Genomic DNA, 22216 nt, shown 5'->3' on the forward strand with positions numbered 1-22216 from the left:
ATGAAAAGAGTGATTTGTTCGAAAAAAATTATCTCTGGCACAGGTGGGCATCATGAAAACAAACACATCTGCACCCAGGCTTTTAAAAACAAACAAGGCATAAAGATACTATTATAAAATCAGGCTGCAACTATGCAAAGCTCACCTTTTCCTTATCCACATACTGCGAGCATATACTGAAGCCCTCAAACTGATGATGACCACACTGGATTTGTATGATAGGGCCAGCATGCTTCAGATATGCCCTATATTTTTGGTTTTGTTTTTTTTTTTCTTCCTTAAACATTGCGCTCTGCAGTGACAGGCTCCCGGACCCCGCACGGCGGTCCTACCTTGCCCTGCATCCACAGCAGCGGAGCCCATACCCCTCACTCAGGAGCGGGCTCCGGTGGGCAACTCGAGCTCGGGGGGTGCTGCAGGGACCTCTCACTTCCCACGGGGCGCCACCGGCTGAGGGAGATCCTGCCGGAGGCCAGGGACGCTGAGGACACCTCAGCCGGCCCCGCTGCTTCCCCTCAGACAGGCGGCGGGATTGGGGCGCGGGGGCGGAGCAGCAGAGTCTGTGGGGCCCACCCCAAGGCGTGGCTGGAGCCGCGGGGCCCGCCCCGCAGCCCGGGCGGAGCCGGGGAGAGTCCGGGGCCCGGCCCCGCCGGCCGCCGCCGCTCGGAGGCGCGACAGGCGGGGCGAGAAGCGGGAAGCCGCCGCCAGCCCCGCCTACCAGATGACGCAACGGGAGCCGCGGCTCACGTGACGCGGGCAGCCAATGGGGAGGCAGCGGCCCGCTCGCGGCGGGCGGAGGAGGAAGGGGGCGGGGGGAGGACCGAGGCCGCCGCCGTCGCCGAGGCCGGGGGGAGCGGCAGCGGCAGCGCGGGGCGGGCGCAGCGCGGAGCGGGGCCGCCGGGGGTTGCGTGGGGCGGCCATGCCGAATAAAAACAAGAAGGAGAAAGTGAGTGGGTGGGGTTGCGGGTGGGTCCAGGCCCCGCGGGGAGGCTGTGGGGCGCAGGCCCCGCGGGGAGGAGGGGCCTGGGGCAGAGCGCGGCGGGGGGCGGCGGCGGCAGCGGCGAGCGGAGCCCGGCGCGCAGGCGGCCGGCGGGGCGCTCCCCGCCGCTGGGGAGAGCCGTGTGAGGGGCAGCCCCCTCCCCTCACCGCTGTATGCCGGCCCCCTGCTTTCCCCTGGGCGCAGGGTACTGGGGAGGGGGCAGCTCCCGGTCGGGCCTAGTCCAGAGGGTGCCGTGGCGGCCGGGGGGGGGTCCTGGTGTTGTCTCGCCGGGCCCCGGGGGTCCGCCCCGCCGGAGCGTGGGTTCGGAGCCCGCGGCGGGCGGGCGCGGAGTTGGGGGCAGCCGGGAGAGAGGGAGTCGGTGGAGGGAGGCCGTGGTTTTGGCGTGCGGGGGAGTGCTGGAGGGAGGGGATGGGAAACGTGTCCGCAGCCGTGCCGGGCGGGAGGGTGAGCTGGGAGGGGGGGGTCTCGCACTTCGGGGCTGGCCCGGGTGTGCTGGGGGGGAAGGGGTGTTTTTCATGGCGGCAGGGCTGGGGAGGGGTGCGGGTGTCTGTCCCCACTGCTGCTTGCCCGGTCCCCGTCCCGGGAAGTTCCACTGCTGCGTGGTTCTGGCTGCAGTGGAAGTTGCGCTCGGGGCATCACCATAAGCACTGAAGGAGCGCTAATCGCCACGCGAAATCTTTTCGCCTCCTTTTCCTGACAATGGGAGAGGATCTAGACTTGGCCCCGCTTTGCCTCAGTTTCCCCCCGTGCTCCCAGGAGTGATTTGTCTGGCAGCCACGAAAGGGGCTTGCACAAGTAATGTTCGCAGAAAACTTCTGAATCCAACAGAAAGTTAACTGGATTGCACTTTATTTTATGTGCTAGGCAATTAGCCATATGAGTGGAAGTCAGAAACAGTGAAGAATACGGTCTGCCTCATCCAGCTGCTATCCCTGTAGACCTTTTCTGTTTGGTTGACTTCTGCTTGTCTTTTAGGTTTTTCAACATCGTTTTAAAATTAGATGTAGGGAGGTTGGGTGTTGTGGTTTGTGGGGGTTTGTTTGTTTTAACTTTTTCGCAATATCCTTGCCACCTTTGATACTAAAAACATTCAAACTTTTCTGAGAATAACAAATCTCAAAGATATACCATGAGTGAAGGATACAAGTTAAGTACAATGCTGGGAGGTAGAAATTTGAGTTGTGGGCCTACTTAAAATACTTTCTAGCCCCTAGAACAGACAAAATAATTAAGTGTAAAATGTATACTGCACTGATGCTAGTTTCAAAGCTAAACTAAATATAATTATTCCTGAAGATAATAAACCAAAGACAATAAGGGTAAGTTCTTAGACATGCTTCAAATCACTTGCATTTTTTTGTCCCTGCTTGCTTACCTATATGAAAGTTTACATACTTTATGTGTGAATTTTGAGGCATAGATAAAATTCAAAACCCTTTCTGCAGATGAAAAATGTTTAAAGCAGCTTTGTAGAGACTGATATTTCAGTAGTAAGATCTTCCAATAAAACAGTATCATTTTTGTCCCATTAATTTTAATATTCTTAGTGAGTGTCTAAAAAACCCTAATTTCTTGGCTTGAAAAATCTATCTAGATCTCCGTTTCAAAGTAACTGAGACTGCTAACTTTTTTTTTTAAGGAACCTGCAAAATCAGCCAAGAGTGGAAAAACTGGCAAAGAGGGACAAGATAACCAAGAACATGAGGTAAATATTACTAAAATACGTAGGTTTTTTTCCAGGCAAATTTGTCATGACTTTTGAAGAGTGTTTTAAGTTTTTCTGGATTGTTATAATTTTGATATGACAGGTAGTTGTGGACCTACTGCCCTGGTATTTGACAAAAAGTGTTTGGAAGACTTAAGAGAAGATACTTTTGAAGAAGTTAATTTTATTTAAAGTAAATAAATACTTGCTTGCTACAGTCTTAAATATTCATCTGTTTCCTTTTTGGTTATGAGATGTACATCTGTCTTATTTTCTAGTCTTATTGTGAGGTTTTGGGCTTGTCTTCTAGTTGCTTGTTGCAGTTTTTATCGTTCTCTGTAACTCCCAGAGCTCTCTTCTCTCAAACTGTCGATGTTGGCATGTCAGTTAAGTGTCAGGAGACCTTAGGCTTAATCAAAGGCTGACAGTTGTTTTGTTGTGCAATTTCTTTTTATAGGTATACAATGGAGTGTTCCATTTTTGACTGATTATTCTCGTTGGTGCTGATTTTTTTTTTTTCCTTCTGCATTGCTCTCCGTTTTGCCCACCAGCAAGGTGCAGTGACTTGAAAGGGGTCAATTAAATCATTATTCACTTCCTTTCCCACATTAACCCAGAAACTCAGAATTAATAAATTTGCTCCATTTGGAAATCCACTGTTTAGGTGGATTCTGAAGTTTCCTTTAAAATGGTCATACCAGCATGAGTGTAAAATGCTACACTGAAAAGCTTATGTATTTCAGCCTCTAAACTACATGTTTGGGTATGGAAAAGTAATGTTTGAGAACAAAATACTTATCCAGCTTTACCATTTTTCCTCCATGAAATGACAGTTGGGGGTAGGTGCGTGGGAATATTCAGTGTACTCTTTCTGATGCACTTCAGTGAGTTTTCATGTGTTTGTTATGCAGAAAGATGCATGATACTACTGCATTAATAAAATCATTAAAACTTGTAAACTTAAGTATTTTAGCAAATTCAGATAAAGGGAGTGAGTTTTGGTGGAGGGAACCTAGCTACTAGGAGAGATCTTAGCTACTAGGAAAGCTCTTAAAATGAGATAAGAAATGTATCAGTGTAGATGTTTATAATGGTGTAAATAGATGTACTTTATTGTGATATGTTCTGTCTTTACAGTATATTGCTGTGATGTTAAAAAGAGTATTACTTCTTGGATGTAATTTTAGTTCCTGTGCAACTGTAAGGCTCGTCATTATCAGCATCTTTGCTGTGTGTTTGTTGACTGGTTATTTTCTCAAGCTTCTGAATGGCAAAGTGCTGAGACCAAAACTGATATTCTTATTCGTTCTTCGTACTTCAGGATAGAGTGTAAAACTCCCATAGTTAATTATTGGAGAGCTTTAAATGTTAACTGAAAATGTATATGCAGTTTTCTTTGTAATTTCTCTCTGTGTTTGCAGATCTAGCTTTTTTTTAAATTACACTTAAAATGTGAGAGAGATGAATCTCAATAGGAGAATTTGTTGTTGTGTTCATGCATTTTTCTTTTTCAGTTGTCCTTCCAGGTAGAATTCCCGATGAAAAGTACAGTTTACTTATGTTATCAATGATACTTAATCATACGTGAGCAGGGGCAGAATGGGAAAGGGACTGGGAATGTGACTGGCACATACACTAGAATTGCCATTCCCAGTGGGCATTATTTAGTCTCCATACAATTTTGAACACCTCAGTGCTTGACTCATTAACTTAATTAATAGAATAATTGCACACAAATAGTAATGTAGACTTTGCATTCTGGTGTGGCTGGCTGTAATCATGATGTATGTTAACTGGTGCTTATATGAGCAGAAAGGAGGCTATTAACATAGTGAAGAATAGTAAATATAGAAATATTCTGGAATACACTGTTAATACATTTCTAGGGTTGTTTTGGTTTTTTTCTTTGAAGAAGGTTGTCTTCAGTTTCCTTGTGCGTGTGTTTTAACATGGCTTTTTAAAAATCCTCTTCTAGACTATGCGTAGATTTGGAAATATGCTGGTTTATTTCATTTTTTTCCCTCAAAATGCATTTAATGCATATGCATTTAATGCAAATGACAGATTGTAAAGACTAGAAGCTGTCTGCTATTCAAAGAACAGGGACAACACAAGCAGCAGCATCCCACAAATTCTTTATTTATAGACACTTTTATAGCACTTAACTAAATTCATGGTGCCTTGGACTTCTATAGATAAAAAAGTACAACAGATCTTAATATTTACGAAAAGGAACAAGTGTTTTTCCTGTCTTGCAGTCAGGGAAACAAGATTTCAGTTGAGTGAAGCTGTACAGCAAGTTTGGAACGTGAAATGATTCCTGGTATGCCAGATCAGGATGCCCATGCTAAAAGGGGATGAAAGTGACTTAAGCTGATGCTTGTCTTGCTTTGAAAATTTCAACAATAGCCCATAAGCATGTAGTACTTGCAGAAGTACTAAATATTAGCTGCAGTACACAGGTGACCTACTGAAGTCCTCTTCATTTAAATCTCAAAGAATCCCATTGTAGTTGTGTTTGAAACCAAGGTCCATCTTGCCTATTTTCCTGTCTTCAGCATTCCCACCAAGCAGATGTTTAGGGGAAAGAATATAAGATGATTCTCCTTGTATTACCTGTGCCTTGGTTACTTGATGTAATATCAAAAGAGCCATACTACATAAGGAGAGAGGTCCATGTTGCTTCATATTTGCTGTGTGGTCAGTAGCTGATACTCAAGAGAGATTTGGAAACAGAGTAGATGTATGGTCTTCCCTCCCAGTATGCTTTTCTTTAAGCCAGTATGTGGCTTAGAAGGTTACTTTGCTGAGGTGTTGTGTAAAACTGTTTTCATATTATTCATTATTTAATTGACTTTTTATATTGCCATCTGTAGATTATTTTTTTTTTTTTCCACCAAGCCCTGCTTAATCTCCCCTAGCTGGGAGGACTTCCATTACTTTGATTGTCCTTCTCTGTTCCTGTGTTCCGTTCTCCTTTTTGTGAGGGAGGTACCAGAAATGCACAGTATCTATGAGGTGAGGGCACCTTGTTATTCTGTACCCTAATGCAATTATTCCAGTTTCCAGTTGTGCATATTGTTCACTTTTTGAGCACTTAAGAGCTAATATGATTTAGCTCCTGTCTAACTTTCGTTTGTAACCTGTTAGTAAACATTGATGAATTAGACTAAATAGTTGCCAGAACAATTGAATTTATTCCTTTAAGGATAACCTCTTACTTCAGTAATTTGTCCAGGATATTAGTGTCTTCAGATTGTGAACAAAGACTTAATCTGTCGTGTATTGTTTTTCCTCTGTGGGGGAGTAGTGTCTCTACTCCGGTAAAATACTTGGGGGGGTTTGTTTACCAGTGCCCACAACCTATACTCGGAACAGAAACGAATTGGAAAACAAAAAAAAAAATGCCTTGGTGTGGGGCTTAGCTATGCCAACGCTTGTGGACATATTCCCTGTGACCTGACTGGCCTTTGCAGAAGTTACTTGCCTCACGGATAAGCTTTGTTGTAGAGTTCTGTTCTGTCACAGAGGTGTGGAGGTCTCCTCTTGAGTTAAGGCAGTAGTAATTTATGGGCGGTCTCATTTCTTTAGAAAGAGGTGGCTTGGTAATAGTTAATGATTGTTGAGAAACATTACTTTTTTCCTATCTCTAGCAAAAAACTAACACTTTAAAAATTCCAGTGTTTCTCACAGTACTTTAACAGTAGTTTTCAAATATAACCACAGGGGAAGGAAGTTAAAATTTTAACCCTATAGACTCTTATTTCTCTGTTTTGCCTGTGGGAGTGTACGTGCTAAAACTTGGCACTTTTCCCCAGTCACTGGAATGGTCTAGGAGCGCTTGGACAATTCACTGTTGTGGTTCACCTGCGGGATGGAAGGGTCGGAAGTAGCTGGTAACTTTTCCTCCAAGGCAGGAGTAGGTGACTGGGAGTGATAGCATCTTCTAGGTCTAGGTGGACTGGCTTAAGAAGGCCTGAAACTTCTAAATTTAAAATTTGTATTCATTTTGAATCTAGGTGCTGAGTAGTCTGTAGAAGGGAAAGACTAGTTTTGTTGTTTAAGAAAGTATTGGCTTGGTGACTTTTAACAAACGAAAAAAGAATTGTGATCTCTGATTCTCTGCGTGGCAGAACAGCAAACGGAAGACTACTGTGGTTTGAGGAGCGTGTGTGTGTTTGTGTGTATTATCTCATTGTTTCCATGTGCTGCCCTGGTTGGTTCTTTCTACTTTAAAGGTGTGTTTATTGAATACAGTCAAATCAAAATGTAATAAAATATAAACTGCATTGGCCAGTTTTCTTGTCATGCAAGAAATTGCTTGATTTATTGACAGCGTGTGTTGCTAATGTCAGACTATAATCACTGTTGAAACCAAGTTAAAAAAAAAAAAAAAGCTTTGTTAAATACTGATCCGTGCTTCTGTCCTGCCACTGTCTCACAGCCATCACTTTTCAGTAGGTTTATTAAACACTGGTAGTAGCTTCCAGTGCAGCGATTTTGTCAGGTTTTGTTTTCAGAGGTTTTTCTTCCCTGCTTTGTGAAGCCTGATTTATTTAAAAGTTAATTTCTTAGGCTGTTCAACATAATGGTAATATTTTGGGGGATTGGTAATGAAATTACAAAAATCTCTCTTTAATGGGCCATCTTTAAAATACTTCAGCAAAAGTAAGGATTTTCATCTCTCTGAAAGAGCCTTGAGAGGTAGCTATCCAGTTTTCTGTGATCACCGTTCCTGTATTAGCCAGCACACAGTGGGGGAAAGACTATTAGAATTCTCCTTACTTCTTTTACTGATTCCTGATTACATGTGCACATACGATTGCCACTTTCCTTAAAAATAATAAGTTAAAAAAGGGTGGGGGGTAGAAGTGGCATTGATGGTTTTGTGTGGTTTTCTTAGCACAGATCATATGTAGAAGTCTCCTAATGTTAACAGGAAAAATAGGAATAGACAAAAGCAATAAATCCAACGTTTTTTGTGTCAACAGGTTCCTGTGATCAGTAGCAACAATTTATTTAGAAAGTTGACTCCATATTTTCTATATACTGTTGCTTATTTTTCTCATGTTTCCTGTTTATGATTTTTCATTGCAATGCTATTTAAGGCACTGTACCAGTCATTAGTAACCCTGAGAAACAAACACACCTGATCTGACCTTGAAGATGGTGTATGGAGACTGTTATACAATGTCTAGCTTATGACTAGATTTTTCTACTTCATAATTTGTGAACTTATATTTGAAAGTCTTAGCACAGTTAAGTACTTATTAGGCAACTCATTAGGGACTATAGCAGAGGAGCTTGGGGTTTAGGGGGAGAGGAGAATACCTTTCCAAAAGTTCTGGTGTTGTTTTCCGTGCCTTGTTCATATGTATTAGGACTGGGACTGCTCCTAAATAATTTCTGGAAATATCTTCTTGCCACAAACTTTCTTTCTATCAGCTGAGATTATCCTGTTTTAATTGTTTAGTATGTTAATTTGTACTTACATGTGATTCAGTGTATATGTATTTATTGGCACTTATATAAAGCAGCTATCATTTAGGCTCTTTTCCATTATTATTGTTCGATGGGCAATCTCTGTCACTCAGTGGCACAGCATTTTTGGATGCATTGAGTTCAGAATCTTTGAGGTGTAAGATTCCCCTCTAATCGTTGTTCTTCATAGAAGCAGATGTCTTTTACAAAGAGAGATATTTAGCATAGATCAGATTTATCTCTTTTAATTAATGCCTGAAGTTAAGTATTTATTTATAACATAAAACAGTGTTTTAAGGGTTTGGGTAGTACTCCTTACCATACTATTAGCTTGATGCCAGTTTATATAGCCATCTAGATCAGCAATGGCTGATAGCCTGTAATAAAGCATCCCCAAACCCCCAAGTTTTGAGTGGGCCAAATCAATAAGCTATGTTTGTCTGGTCTATACAGTGCGTAACAAACCTAGCTGTACCCTAGCTGTTTCCTCAGTGTGTGTTCAGTAATATGCCCCAGCTGGACTGATAGGTGGGGTAGCCAGTGTTTTCATGAGTCAGTCCCATGCCGCAGATAAAGTTGATTTGGAAATTGGTTTTCTTTCATTTGGAAGAACACAGATACTCATGAAATAAATTTGAAATTTTGAACAACTAGTCCTCTCAAGTTTGAATTGCAGAATGGCTATAAATGGACAGTGCTAGACCTTCTGTCTTCTGAAGCTTTCTAGGGCTATTAGTTTGGGATTTTACTTCTAACATTAGCAAAAAAGGATTTTAAACCAACACTACATATAAAATCAGGATTTTTTTTTTTCTCCCCTCGTATCAGCTATGTAAATGAAGTCTGTGGGCTTTCGGGTTTTTTGTTTCTTTATCTTTAAACTGGTGTGCCAACTTCTTTAAAAAAATTAATTTGAAAACTAATTTTTGTTCATGGCTTGCAGTTCTCATTTTTTTTCTGGAGAGAATTTTTTAATGGGTTGATATAACCATTGAAAAATACTTCAGCGTAGCAAGTGAATACACCCTTAGTACTAAATGAGGTGCTATTTGCTGACTAGAAGGATGCACTATGTGTTACTCTTAAAGCAGCTATGCAATTTTTTGTTTGTTTTTAACTTCTGTAATTTCCTATTTCCAGTTTTTATTGACATCTTGCCTTTTTGTTTTTGGGAATTGGAATTTCCTTCTGCATCCAAAGCAAATATACCTTAATACTGATTAGTGAAAGAGGTTACCTTAACAGTGCTTGTTATGTAACTTTAATATTAGGCTTTTAAAACTAATTGAAAAAGAAATGTACCACACTGCTGTATACAAGTATTTTGTTACCTAAAAGGAGATGCTTCTGAAAACAGGATCCTATGGCCTTTTAGTTCTTACACAAGGCTGACAACTAATTGTGTAAAATATGATGTGTGAGGTCTTTGGTTTGTGGTTTGTTTTAGTACTTGCTATCCTCTGCTTCGTAATGATGCTTTTAAACTCTCTGAATCCTTCCTGAATGGAAACACAGCAATGAAGGCAAAGGCTGTTCGAATCAAAAGGAGCAAAAATGGATATGAGCAGTTTGTAAACTGAAAAAATCCTTTTCATCCTTTGTTTCAAATTAGTTCTGTTAAGTTTTTTCATAAGAGTTAAGGCCTACTGCTCCTTAAACTGAGAGGACTCAGGTGTTCATTAATGCATATGTATAATATAGAATGATTAATATAGTTCACTGACTTTACAAACATTTAATCTTGTTTGGTTTTTTTCCCCTCAATTTCATTTGAAGCCAGAATAAATTTGTAAATCTAGAAGTGGGATGGTAGGCTTTGGTATTTTTTCTGTGTGTGTTTCGTGTCGTCCCCCCCAGGCTTTTGGGGCCAATTAAAAAAAAAAAAATTCTAGGAGAATAATGCTGCCCCACTCCTGAATATACTTCTTAAAAGACGATTGCCAAATATTATCATTTGCTACACCTTTATAGTAACTATAATCTAATATGCTTCCTCATCACTGCTCCGTTTAGCAGTCTGAAGTACTGAAAAGTAAATTTTTCTCGTGACATGTAAAATAAAAGCATGATGAGAGCCAAAGATGAAATGATTTGGTGTAACAGTTCTTCAGAAGTTGTCAAGGTTGTTGTTATACTACTAAAATGCCCAGGAACCTTGTCATGGACTCTTAACTCTTATATAGTATCTAATACAAAGACCAAATTGGGGGGCAGGGGGCAAAGCAAAAGAGATTTCAGTATGAGTATATGAAGTGAGAAACGATTATGAATGGATCAGGGAGCACAAGAACACAGACGTCATTGGTAAAGCCACATATACAGTAGCCTTAGCTCATCAGTAGCTTTGTATAATTAAAATTTACAGCAGAGTATCGGAGTTGGGCCTTAAAGCAAATGAGATGTGTGTGTGTGTTTTCCTTCAAATGTGGGAACCTTAGGTATATGTATGTGTGTATATGTGTGTGTATATATACATAAAAAAAGCACAACAGTATTTTTTTCTTGGGTTTTTTTGAAAGTAAAAGGGTAGTTCAGGCTGATCAGAGAGAAATTACAATTGAAAATCAAAAACTAAAGTAATTTAAGCCAGGTCATCATTTATTCAGATTCTTCATCTCTGTATTTATGTAAATGTTTTGAAATAATACTTAGGACATTATCTGGTTTTAATCATATTTAATTAGCTAACTGATAGTTGCAGGTAACAAATTTCACTTTTCCGGGGGCATTTGTTTCTTTGAAGTTTCATTATAGAAGATGCATTAAGAAACAAATGTAGCTTTGCTGCCTATGTTTGTGAAGTACCAGGTGCTCATTGATGGTGACGTTTCAGCAAACTCAAAACAGCACGAGTCCGCCTACAGTCTGAGCCTGAGCACCCTGTCATCTTTGCCAGTACTCTACAACCTCAGGCTGCAGATCTGATCTCTGACTGAAAGCAATCAAATGTCAGTTTGTTCCTGGAGTAAACTACTTAGAACAAAATTAAGTTTACAAGGAGCAAGTGGAAACCAAGCCTTATGCTACTGACATTTAATTATGAACGTAAAATTACAGTGCAAGAATGTCAAGGATGGAGTATGCTGAGGTGAGACATCTTTGGCAATTGTCAGGATTGGTTTGATGTGTTGCAAGTCAAGTGTGTTGCACAAAGCTGTGATGATACCATTCTTTAGAAGATAAAATTTGAGCCATGTCTGTAAGCAGCTAACAGGAAATACATGCAATGCTTTGTGCCCTGAAAAATAAATGCCAGCAAGAACGGTGGAAGAGCTTCAGCAAGTTGTAGATCAGTCTTCTAAAATGGTTTGTGACTGTACAACTTGCTGTGGGCACCCCTCTGCAGTGAAGAGGGCCAGATGACCTTCCCTGCTCGTAGGGAACTTCCCAGTCACTGATTTAATTCAACTCCATGTTGCCTCTGACAAAACACTAATGGAACTCCGTAGTTAGACGTCAAGAATAGCCAGCAGTAGCGTTGCTATATGTAACTGCAAAATCCCAGTTGCTAAACAAGTACCACAATGTAAATCTGAGTGCTGATTACAGTGTGCTAAACTAATAAATTTTGTCATCACCACCCAGCTGAAAAGTTAATCTTTTTGTTTATCATTATAAAACATGGATTCTCAAAGCTTTAGGATGCACCTCGTGCTATCTTACCAAATAAAAACATAATGTTATGCTGAGACTACCACTGTACTATCCAGTGTATCTCAAGCACTGAAAGAATCTTTAATGATAATAAAATTACTTGCTAGAATGGCAGCTGCAAAGATCATTCTAGCAGGCCGATCCAGGTATCATTCTGGAATATGATTTTGTTGAGGAAAAACAATGGAAATCTAAGTTGCGGTCTGTGTGAAACCAACCAAAGCTTTCAGTGCCGTAAGCTGCATCTCCAGAGGCTCCTCCAGAAGTTGTCTGTTCAAAAAATCTTGTGGCGGTGAAACTAGTGAACAGTAATGGCATGATAGCAAGAATCTTCAGCAAAGCGAGAACCTCAGAACTGTTTGCCATCCAAAATGGTACCCAACAACCATGTTGTTTCCCTGCTTTTTTTAACTGGGTTGTTTATGGATCAGTGCCCTTTTTTGTGTGTCCAGATGATTAAGAATCCATATCAAGCTTTGTACAGTTTGCACTGAATCTCTGTAGATTGAAAATACTGATGTTAAAGATCGTAGCTAGTTGCTCAATAACAAACTCCTTATCAGTGATTGGGCACTACTTGCATGAACTAGAATTACTGCAGACTTTCTGGATAGCTCTGTCAAGCCGTATCTTTTATACCTTAATAACAAGAGTTTATTCTGATGTCGTCTTGGAAGGTATGTTGAACTGGTGGCATTAACAAGACAGCATTGAAATCAGCTGACAAATACTGTTCTTCTGGTAGTGTGCTGTCTTGAACAACTTGCCTCGGTCCCAACTGCTACTCTAACACCACCAGCCCACCTCCTGCAGGTATGCTGTGGATATATTTGATGGTTGATGGCTACTGGGCCACGTGCCAGATACGATCTGTCCCTGTTCCCACCCCCAAAAGAGAGCAGTAAATGAAGATCTGCAAAGGAGAGAGCTCTGCGGCAGAGTTCAAGATTCCTGGAGTGTTCAGAGATTTTCAGACTGCTTTGAAGTTACTGCAGATAGGAAAAAACAGCATGGAAGGCTCTTAACTGCTCTCCACCCATCTTGACTCCTTGATCTTTGATTTCAGTTCTCATCTCAAGAGATTAAATTAAGTTCAACTTCTCAGCCTAATTACATTGATTATGTATTGGACCTCAACCTCTTAGCCAAATTATTTTGATTGCATAGTGGGCCCTCATGCAGTTTTAAAAATGAGGTTGTAAATGCCCCTTTCATGTTTTCTCACGTTCTTTGTTTAGTTTCAGTAAACTGTATTTCAGTTTCATTGTAACTATATTTTAGATATAATACAGAATGCTTTCCTAGCCCCTTCTGAGGCTGCCTTGGTAAGAAATTGCTTCTTCTGGGTGCAGTAGATCAGACCTCTGTTTATCTTAATGAAAAATAAATCCACGGAGGCTACTTACTATACCAAAAGGAAAAGAAGGAAGGGATTAATTCTGCATTAGTACAAGCATTTGCCCTCTGTTCTTGGATTCAGACTTAATGATTCTTATAAGAAGTGTTTGCTCTGTGTACCCGCATTTCACAGGGAGTCTTAACTATGTGTTAATTGGTACCAAGTTCACCTATCCAGATCTTGTAGTCCAGAGTTTTTATCAAGGTTCTTGCTGGTATGTGGCTTGCTGCTGCCATCTTGGGATGGCATACACACTGGTATAAACTGGAATTCAGTGGTGATACTCATTAGAGGGAAGAAATTTGTGGATTAGTGTTAGACTGATCTGTGTCAGGAAACACCATGTAGGATACTGCCAAGCACCATGTTTTCTTCAGGCAGGAAGAGAGAGGCTCTCTTGCCTTGTGCTTAGGAGGTGATCTGATTTTTGTCACTAGTAAGCCATCCATTTTTTTTAATCTTGAATGACAGATGCATCCAGGTGATGTTATTGTCATCTTCAAATCCTTACTCTGCTCTGACCAGTTTATCTTAGAAAGCAGTATGAAAGCTTGCTGCATCATTATAGAGTTGACCCTGCTTTAGCGTTGGCTTGGAAGCTCTCTTGATTTTGTGGAGCAGAAGACTTTGTGTGCTTTGGTCTAATTCAGTTCTTAGTGAGTGTGCTTTGAAAGGTAAGGTCAGACAGTTCTTCTGGTTGCCCGTGTTTGGTCAAGGTAGCTTGAATACCAGTTTTTTGGGGGACTGTTGGAAAGGGAAGAATAGGGTCTTCTGAAAGACTTGTTGACATACATGGGATGCAGGGTAGACCCTCCTTCCAGATCCCAGTACACTCTCTCTTACGTCTTAGATGGCTGGCGAAAAGTAAAAGTTGCCATGTGGGCTATTTGATGACTATCAATTTAATTTAAAAAGAAAAATTGGCTGTAACTGTAGATGTGCCTGGTCTACTCATATCTTTCTTTCCCTGGTCACAACCTTAGTGTTGTGTTCTGATCTATACTTGCCTGTGTACGAGTTGGGGGGGATGAAGAATCCAACTTTGTCCCAAACAGTGATGTTAAGACAAGGAATGTACCACGTCCTGCTTGATGCAGGAGGACTCAAGGGAGGAAGGGATCCAAGGACTATCTATCTTGAACTGTCCTGACTGACAAGAAACCTTCTCTCCTCCCTGCTTTTCACTCTCTTGAATTCATTTTAAGCTTATTCAAGGGAACTGAGAGACATAAACTCTGTTTTTTCAATTGTTAAAAGCAGAAGTTAAGTCAGAATCACACTGGTCCTGGTTGTCTTAATGTTCATAACAGTATGTAAAGCTCTAGCTTTTAAAAAATAAATTGATCAGAAAACCTGGGGGTTGTGTTTTGATTATGATCTGAAGAAACACATTCTTAATCTGACATTTTTTCAGACTAATTTGTACAGATTTTCAGGGGTTTATCAGCACTTTTGGAATTTAATGTGTCTATGAGTATATAAACATTTGGGTAGGAGGGAGCTGTTGCCAGAACAAGAGGAAGAATAGGTATTTCCCATTCTAGTCACAGGAAGAGAATTGATAAAAATATATCTGTAGTTTGACTGTTCTGCTGTCAAGTAAGTTGAATTGTTCACTGATGTAGCAGAATGTCCATCAGTTATTCTCAGGAGTTGTGGTTTCTGAAGTAGTTTGGTTTGTTACTGGGAGGAGGAAGCTGAGCTTGGTTGGTTCTTTGATCAGAACTAATGAGCACTATACCTTTATAAAAAGTTATGTCGCCTTGAAATCTTTAGCAAATGAATACACAGAATTGTTAGTCTGAATTCGTTTTCTTTAGAGGGGTGGTTAAGATTGCTGAGCTGTGTGTCTTAATTTGACTTAACTCTCTCTGGGTGCCCCTCTATCCAGGAGCGGGTTATCTGCAAGCTCCGGAGACCATTTCTCTTGTGATAGCACCATAGTGCCACTTGCAGAGGTCATTGGGTACAGCTGTGTAGCGTAATATTCAAATAATAGTGAACTGGAAACTGTTCTGGCAGCTTTCTGGTATGTGCTGTCTGAATGACTGGAGCATGACTGAAAAGCAGGGATGATCATGGTTGATGGTAGAAGGGAGGAAGAAATCTGTTGGATAAATTGGCCAGTGATTCAAGGCTAGAATTACGCTGGAGTCATCACTGCTAGATGGGAAGTTGCCATAGCAACGCAAAATACTTTCTTTCAACATTTCTAATTAGAAATGTTACCCGTCCTCTTAAATAACCACTTTTGGCTAATTTTAGAATTTATCTGCAATTTAGAATACTTGGTTCCCTGAGGTGCGTGTTACCTTAGGATACTGTAATGTGCGCATGTGCGCAGGCACGTGTGAGCACTTGTTAATTCAAAATTGAGGATTTGTTTGGGAGAAGAGGAAACAGGAAAGCAGCTTTTCCTGTTCCAGGTAATGAACAAAAAACAGGTGGCAGTGGAAGATAGCCAATTCAGAAAAGCACCATTAGGCTCAAGCACAATATTGAAAGTATAGAATCCTATGTAGTAATAGTGTTTGTAATGCATCTTAATTAGCTTTAATCATTTAATCATGGTAAGTCATTGCTTCCTAATTTTTAGTGCTGTTTTTCTTTCTGATTAGTCTATTCATAATTTCATCTGGATTTTTTTTTTAAACTTGCATTAATGGATAGAATTTACCTTGGAGATCACTTGTATTTCAGCAAAAAGATTTGTAAGCATTTAGTATTTGGGATTTAAAAGTGAAATAGTCTGAAAAATGCAATGTAACAGGTATTACTTGTACATAAACGCTTTTAACTTGCCGATGTATGCCATTTTTACTGAAACAAGTTCTAGAGTATTTTTGGTAACTTAAGATTTCTGGTGTTCAGTGTATTGTCTCCTCTTATTTGTTCTATAAGGCTGTAAGTTGTTTTTGCTATTATAATATTAAATTTGCAAAATGGTCATCTTAAATGTGTTCAATGAAAACTAAATGTTGCTTTCAGACATATCTGCGATATATTAAGTACTGTGTGTATAACACAATTGCTAATCTATTCTCGAAGCATATACATTTCTCTCCCAGTTATGCTATTAGAACAAAATTTGAATAAGATTACTGTCGTAAAGACTCTAAAGGTAGATAAATTTATGTATGGTAACATTTCCATGTGTGCTGAATGTGTACACTCCCAGACCATATGGAAATTGCTGATGAATAAGCTATTCTGGAAATCCTTTTTGGAACATAAAGAAAGGTGGTTTCTGTTGTTTTAGCCATATCTCTATGAAAATGCCGTTGATGTTATTTCATGCAGGAATGAAACGCTGCTTTCCTATCTACTCGACTTAAAGCTCCAATTAAATCCATTCAGACTGCCAAAGTAGCAGCATTACAACTTGATTTCCATCCTGAATCCCATTCCCATCTGATTTTTTTTTCCTATTTGTTTTCATATGGGCACTTCCTGAAAAGGACAATATGGTCTTTCTTGTAAAAGAAAAGTGCCAAAGTGTATTTTCAGATGTGTGTGCTTCAGTGTAAAATAGTTGGCAAATTTGAAAGGCTTCTACAGCAAATTAAGATCCTGTAAAATCAATTACAACACTTACAGTAAGATTTCCTGCTCATCTGTTTCTATATTCGTAGCATAGGTCACTCCTAGATGTTTTATCGTTCTTGTAAAGAATGTAATGAAATTATTCATATGTAAAAAGTTAACTATTACCTACTTTAAACCTGCTTTTCCTACTTCAAAAAAGGAATGGGAAAGGCGGCATCACAAGTTCTGACAGGCTTTTGTTAATGATGCATTTTATTCAGCTTGAGAGAGAGCACTGTCAAGTGTAGTGTGGGAAATAACAGCAAACTGGAAACCTATCGGTAGGAACCATTTTTCTGGTTTTATGTTATTTGTTATTTACTTCATACAGAGGTACAGTGACAATCTGATAAGGATTATTACAGTAAAAGCAACTTGCTCTGAGTAGGCACTAAACTGCTACAAATCTTCATGTGTGTTTTAGAAGCTGCTGAACCTACTACAATAATAAGACTCACTCCTTTAACTTTATATCAAAGCCTGAATGTCCTAAGCCAAGCTTAGGACTCTAGCAATGAAGCACAGTACAAATAGGCAGTGAAAGGTTCACCTGCTGTAGATAGGCAAGGTCCTGTGATCCCTCTGAAGCTGAAGTTAGCCAAATAGCTTGGAGACCTGGACTTCTCCGGGAAAAGGTGAGAGTGGCTGAGGAACCACACTATTTGAAAATTTCTTTTCACTTGGCTGGTAACTTCAAATAAATGGGCTAGTGCATGTAACAAGGTGATCTATTCCCATTGATAGGAGGGCTATGGTACAGAAATGGAACACTGAAAAGAGGGAAGAGAAGAACAGATATACATTCAGAGGATGATGAATAGAGCAATTTGATTAAAAGCCTAATTTGCTTAATTTATTTCTGTAACAAAAATAGTTTTTTAGAAGATTTTCTAAGTTCAGCTGCAATTAACTGTTTCATTTCTTTTTAAACAGGTGTCAAACAAAAAATCAAACAGCGCTCCTCCCCCAGCACAACTATCTAAAATCAAAGTACCAGCACCACAGACAGTACTGAAGAAGGAAAAGCGGCAGAGTTCTTCAAGGTTTAATGTTAGCAATAACAGGGAGCTTCAAAAACTGCCAGCTTTAAAAGGTATGCCTTTCTAAATTAGAATGACTCTTGTGGAGGATCTTGGGCATGACAGAGGAGCAGCTCAACTATCATACTTATTATTTCTGGACAGCATACACTATATATCAAGTATACACATGTGCAAACTTGTGCATACTTGCATGCTCCAACACACTGTGGTGTTTTTTTTTTTTTTTTTCTTTCATTCCTTATGTGAGGACTTCCAGTGTGTTATCTAAGTTTCTTCAACCCAGAAATGTCTTTGTGAAAGTATACTCACTCATCTCACATAAAAGCAGAATGTTTGGGCTCTCTGCAAAGTATCACCCTACTTTGTTTGTACTAAAATATCTCTTGGCATTGTGAGAAGACCTGGTCTATCGCTATTTATTGGTCTAGTTTTCCTGAGCGTGGGTCAAGCGTAGTGGTGTTTCTTCAGTGAATGTGACTTTTTTTTTTTTCCTTTGTCAATTTTAAAGCTTTGTGATCTTTTAGAATTATATTTACTGCCATCTGTGATGAAAAGATAATGACAATCGATGTGTCTTTTTTTACGAATATGGCTTTTATCATCTTTATTTTAGCTACTGTCTGTTGTGTAGATATATGTTTGCATAGTGTGCTTACAGTAGCTTGTAGTAGTGTTAGGGTAGAATTTTCCAGGTGTGGTCAGATGTACTGATCTATTGCTTATGAGCAACTGATTTGCTCTGAAGGTTTAGTTAAAAAAAAAAAAAAAAAGAGCTGTTTTGAAGTGCGATGCATACTGCTTTCCAGTGTTCAAAGTTGGCAGTGAAAGCCTAATTGATTGCTGAAATGTTGAGTAGTACTGTTGTAGGCAATGTGAAAATGTCAAGGGATAAGACTTTTTTTTCTTCCAGTCATTGTTTTCTTGATATAATGCATTAGTGTTTCTTCAAAATAAGAAACCTAGCTTCTCAGCCTGTGTGAATTATACTGCTTTTTATACAGATCAAATGAGATTGCAACATTTTTCTCTTCACACAGATACTGTTTTTATAAAAAGAACATGAAATATTGTCCATCATGTTAGGATAACAGTCTATATACAAAATGCTGCTTAAAATTTTTCAAGACTTAACTGCTGTTTATTTAATTAGTGAATTTCAATCTCTTTTATTAAATTGGTAAATAAGAATATTTAGCACCACAGATTATGAATAATATGTCCTGTCTTTTAAACTGACATTGTAGGTTCATGCACAAGCTGTCACATCCAGGGTGTGACATAAGCAAATGACGCTGAATTAAAGCAGTGATTTTCATAAAATTTATGCATACAGGCTCATTGACGGGCATAACCTTTTGTTCAAAGACTCAGCCACAAATAAGAACACTTATTACTTGGTCTAGAACCTCCATTTTGTCCTATTTTAAATAGTATGTTTCTGGTAGTGCCTGGGACTGTCAGCTCAGGGAGACTAGAACTGAGCATTCAATTAGAAGCAGAGTGGACAGTGAGCTGGAAATGAGAAAAATGAGTGCAGAGGGGAGAGGGGAGAAAGTAATCCATTTTACAGCGGGTGGGGTGAAGTTTTAGACCTGTTTCCACCTTGGCTCTGTTGCACTTTAAACTGGTAGGCCAATGAAGGGCAGAAGAGTGCCTGCTTGGACTTGGCGGGGGGGAGTAATTCTTAAACTGTATAAGGTGTGTTCTGAGAGCGTTCTACTGTTTTTGATGCGGTGTACCTAGATGTGAAGAAATGGTAGAACTATTGTTGTGCATATGGATTTTATTTGCCGTTCAGTTTGCCTTTCACACCACCGCCACACACACTCTAAAGTGAAAACAAAGAAAAGATCTTGAGCTTATCTCTGGTGGATGTCTGATGCCATATGTGTGTCCCCAGGCTGTCGAGGGTCAAACTTTGTTATGAAGTACTGGTGCAATTGCTGATCTAGTGATGGGTAGTAATTACTACCTTTACTAATAAAGCTATGTCCAGTCTCCTGGATCACAGGAGGTGTCTGTATAGTTACTGTGCTCACTCATGGCTTAATTCCCACCTATTAGGGTTGCTGAGAATGCTGTTCGCCAGTTACTCTGTTCTCCTAATGTGTACGTAGATACATGACTTGATGTGTATTCAGTGAATCAAGTGAAGCTGGGAAACTTTCTTTTTGAACAGCTGTAAGCGTGTTGTTTAATGTCTGTGTCTATACGGGAGTTAAAGTGAACTGCCAGGCTGTAATTTAAAGGTCTCGGATGATGTAGGTGGGTTTGACTTTTATGAAGCACTGGGAAGAATGCAGTGTTCCTTCAGGTTAGCTGTGTTTAACCAGCTTCCAGCTTTCAAACTCCAGTTCTTTGTAACCAGTGGCTGTATTTCTATGGCTACAGTACCTGGGAAACCTTTCTTCTATCTGTAATAGACCGAGAGATGTGTATTTTCTTCATAAACATTGGGTTGATTACTGTGTGGTGTGCTGTACTTTCCATGAGATTGTATTTTAAACACAGCATATAGAATGGGGTTATCTTTGCATACTTGCAGATCTATATTGGATCTGTGAAAGCTCGTAACTGGTAAGCTCTAAATGGCCTGTGGTATTGCTGAGATAACCATCTTGCTTCTGTGCCATAGGGCTGGAGTTGAGGTCAGCGGATTGCTTGAAATAGTGGGAAGGGAAAGGAGCAGCTGCCAAAGTGGGTTTTCATCAAGGTTCCTTATTTTAGGTGCCTTTTAATCTGAAATAGTCTCAATTTTTGGTCTTCAGGCATGCTGTTAACTTTCTCTTGGGCGTTGCACAGAAGTGCTGATGATAGGCTTCCGGAAATACCGGCCTATTTGCCCTGGTGACGGGTATCAGTGTGGTATGATTTATATTCATCGGAGCAGCTTGTGATTAATGTTGTACACCTTCAGTTTATTCAGAAAATGCAGGAGCAGGATAGCTCAGATAATGCAAAAAGCAAAGGAAGTAAATTATGACGTAAGAAGCTCTAAGAATAGAGATGAAGAGAGAAGAGAAGTCTGTGGTGCAATTTGGTTTGTGGAGCATCGAGATCCATATATTAGCAAAGCTGCGAGCTGGTGAAGCTCCCTGCAGCACAGCGCAATGCAACCTGATTTAGTTTGGGTAGAATAGATAGCTTGTCTGCCCACAGATAACCCAGAAGTATCTCTGGAGAAGTGCCTTCAGAACGGTGTCAAACGTCTTGAAAAGATCTTACCTATTTTCACGAAAAAGGAAAAATTCTGTGCCAGCAAACTTGTGTTAAGTTAATTTCTGCTTATCTGGTTCTCCTTGTTAGCTAACATTTGTAGTGCAGGTACTTCAGTTATGAAAAAATTGATTTTTTGTTTTCAGTTGTTGCTTGGGGAAAAAATTATTTATTGGCCTTAAAGGTGTGTTTCGTTTTATTATGATCTGAAAACTTGCAGATTAATGCTTTGGTTATAGCAAATATAAATGGCAAAGGGTGTTTCAGCCTTCAGAAACTTACCAGTTTCTTTATTTTTGCTTTCTTAAGAAAACAGTTTGTAGCTTAGGATATATTGAAATTGTTTACAAATTTAAGAATATGTTCTGTATGAGATAAACAGCATAAGTGTTCAATATGAATATTTAATAAATATATTAAAAAGTACCATATCTGAGCTGGTATGTAGCTGACCACTGACACACTGAAGCAGTTTGTGTTCTTTGCAACTGCTCCCTTCAACTTTATGCAAGAAGCTTGAATTCGTTGTTACCTTATGGATAATTTTTTAATGATTAATTAGCAAATAATTCCACAGTGTCTGTGGTTTAGTTTGTTGTGTGCTGGCACTTATTTCTGGAGGTGTTGATGGGTCATCTTCACTTTAGTTCTTGATTCTAGCTTACCTCTATAAACTTCTGACACCCAAATACATTATATACTGGAAAAAGCTCTAGAGCTTGAATATGTCATGTATATGTGCTGCTCATCTACTCTGTGCTTTCAGTTTTGAGAGGAAACTTTTGAGAGTGTCTTGATATGTTAGGAGTTGCATACTTGTTGCTTGTGCACTTGACGGCTGCAATAATACATTTTCACTTCAGGTCTGGTGGCGTTAGTATCCAAAGACCATCATACAGATCAAATCTCTAAGATCTTTAAAAAATTACCTGGGTTTAATGCTGAGGGAAAGGAAGGGTTTTGGTTTTGTTTTTTTTTTTTGAGGTAGTTGAATTTACTTCCAGATCTAGCTGCCTTTTTTTTTTTTTCTTCTCTTAAATGCATGTTAAGAACACTTTACCAAACAAACATTTGTAAATTCTATAAGCTTAGTTTACTATCTAAACCGTTAGGAGATCAGAGTTAACATTTTC

The 22216-nt window shown here is 39.7% G+C and overlaps 1 protein-coding gene across 5 annotated transcripts in view; it reads left to right on the forward strand.

Annotated features, from left to right (window-relative positions):
• The first annotated feature begins 814 nt into the window (after window positions 1–814).
• The window catches only part of PPP2R5C (protein phosphatase 2 regulatory subunit B'gamma), an 85393-nt gene continuing 63991 nt past the window's right edge, over window positions 815–22216 (forward strand). For 3 of the 5 annotated variants that reach the window (XM_087747713.1, XM_087747714.1, XM_087747715.1), the window contains exons 1-3: window positions 815–946; window positions 2640–2705; window positions 17758–17917. In XM_087747713.1, coding sequence (XP_087603839.1) covers window positions 920–946; window positions 2640–2705; window positions 17758–17917 — 253 coding nt within the window. In that variant the 5' untranslated portion in view covers window positions 815–919. Of the gene's footprint in view, window positions 947–2639; window positions 2706–17757; window positions 17918–22216 lie in introns of those variants that run through there. The other 2 variants (XM_087747716.1, XM_009467158.2) reach the window with 1 other exon arrangement.

The sequence above is a fragment of the Nipponia nippon genome, unplaced genomic scaffold (genome assembly GCF_047370975.1).
Source record: "Nipponia nippon isolate SJK-2023a ecotype South Korea unplaced genomic scaffold, ASM4737097v1 scaffold_11, whole genome shotgun sequence".
In the NCBI taxonomy this organism is placed as follows: Eukaryota; Metazoa; Chordata; class Aves; order Pelecaniformes; family Threskiornithidae; genus Nipponia; species Nipponia nippon.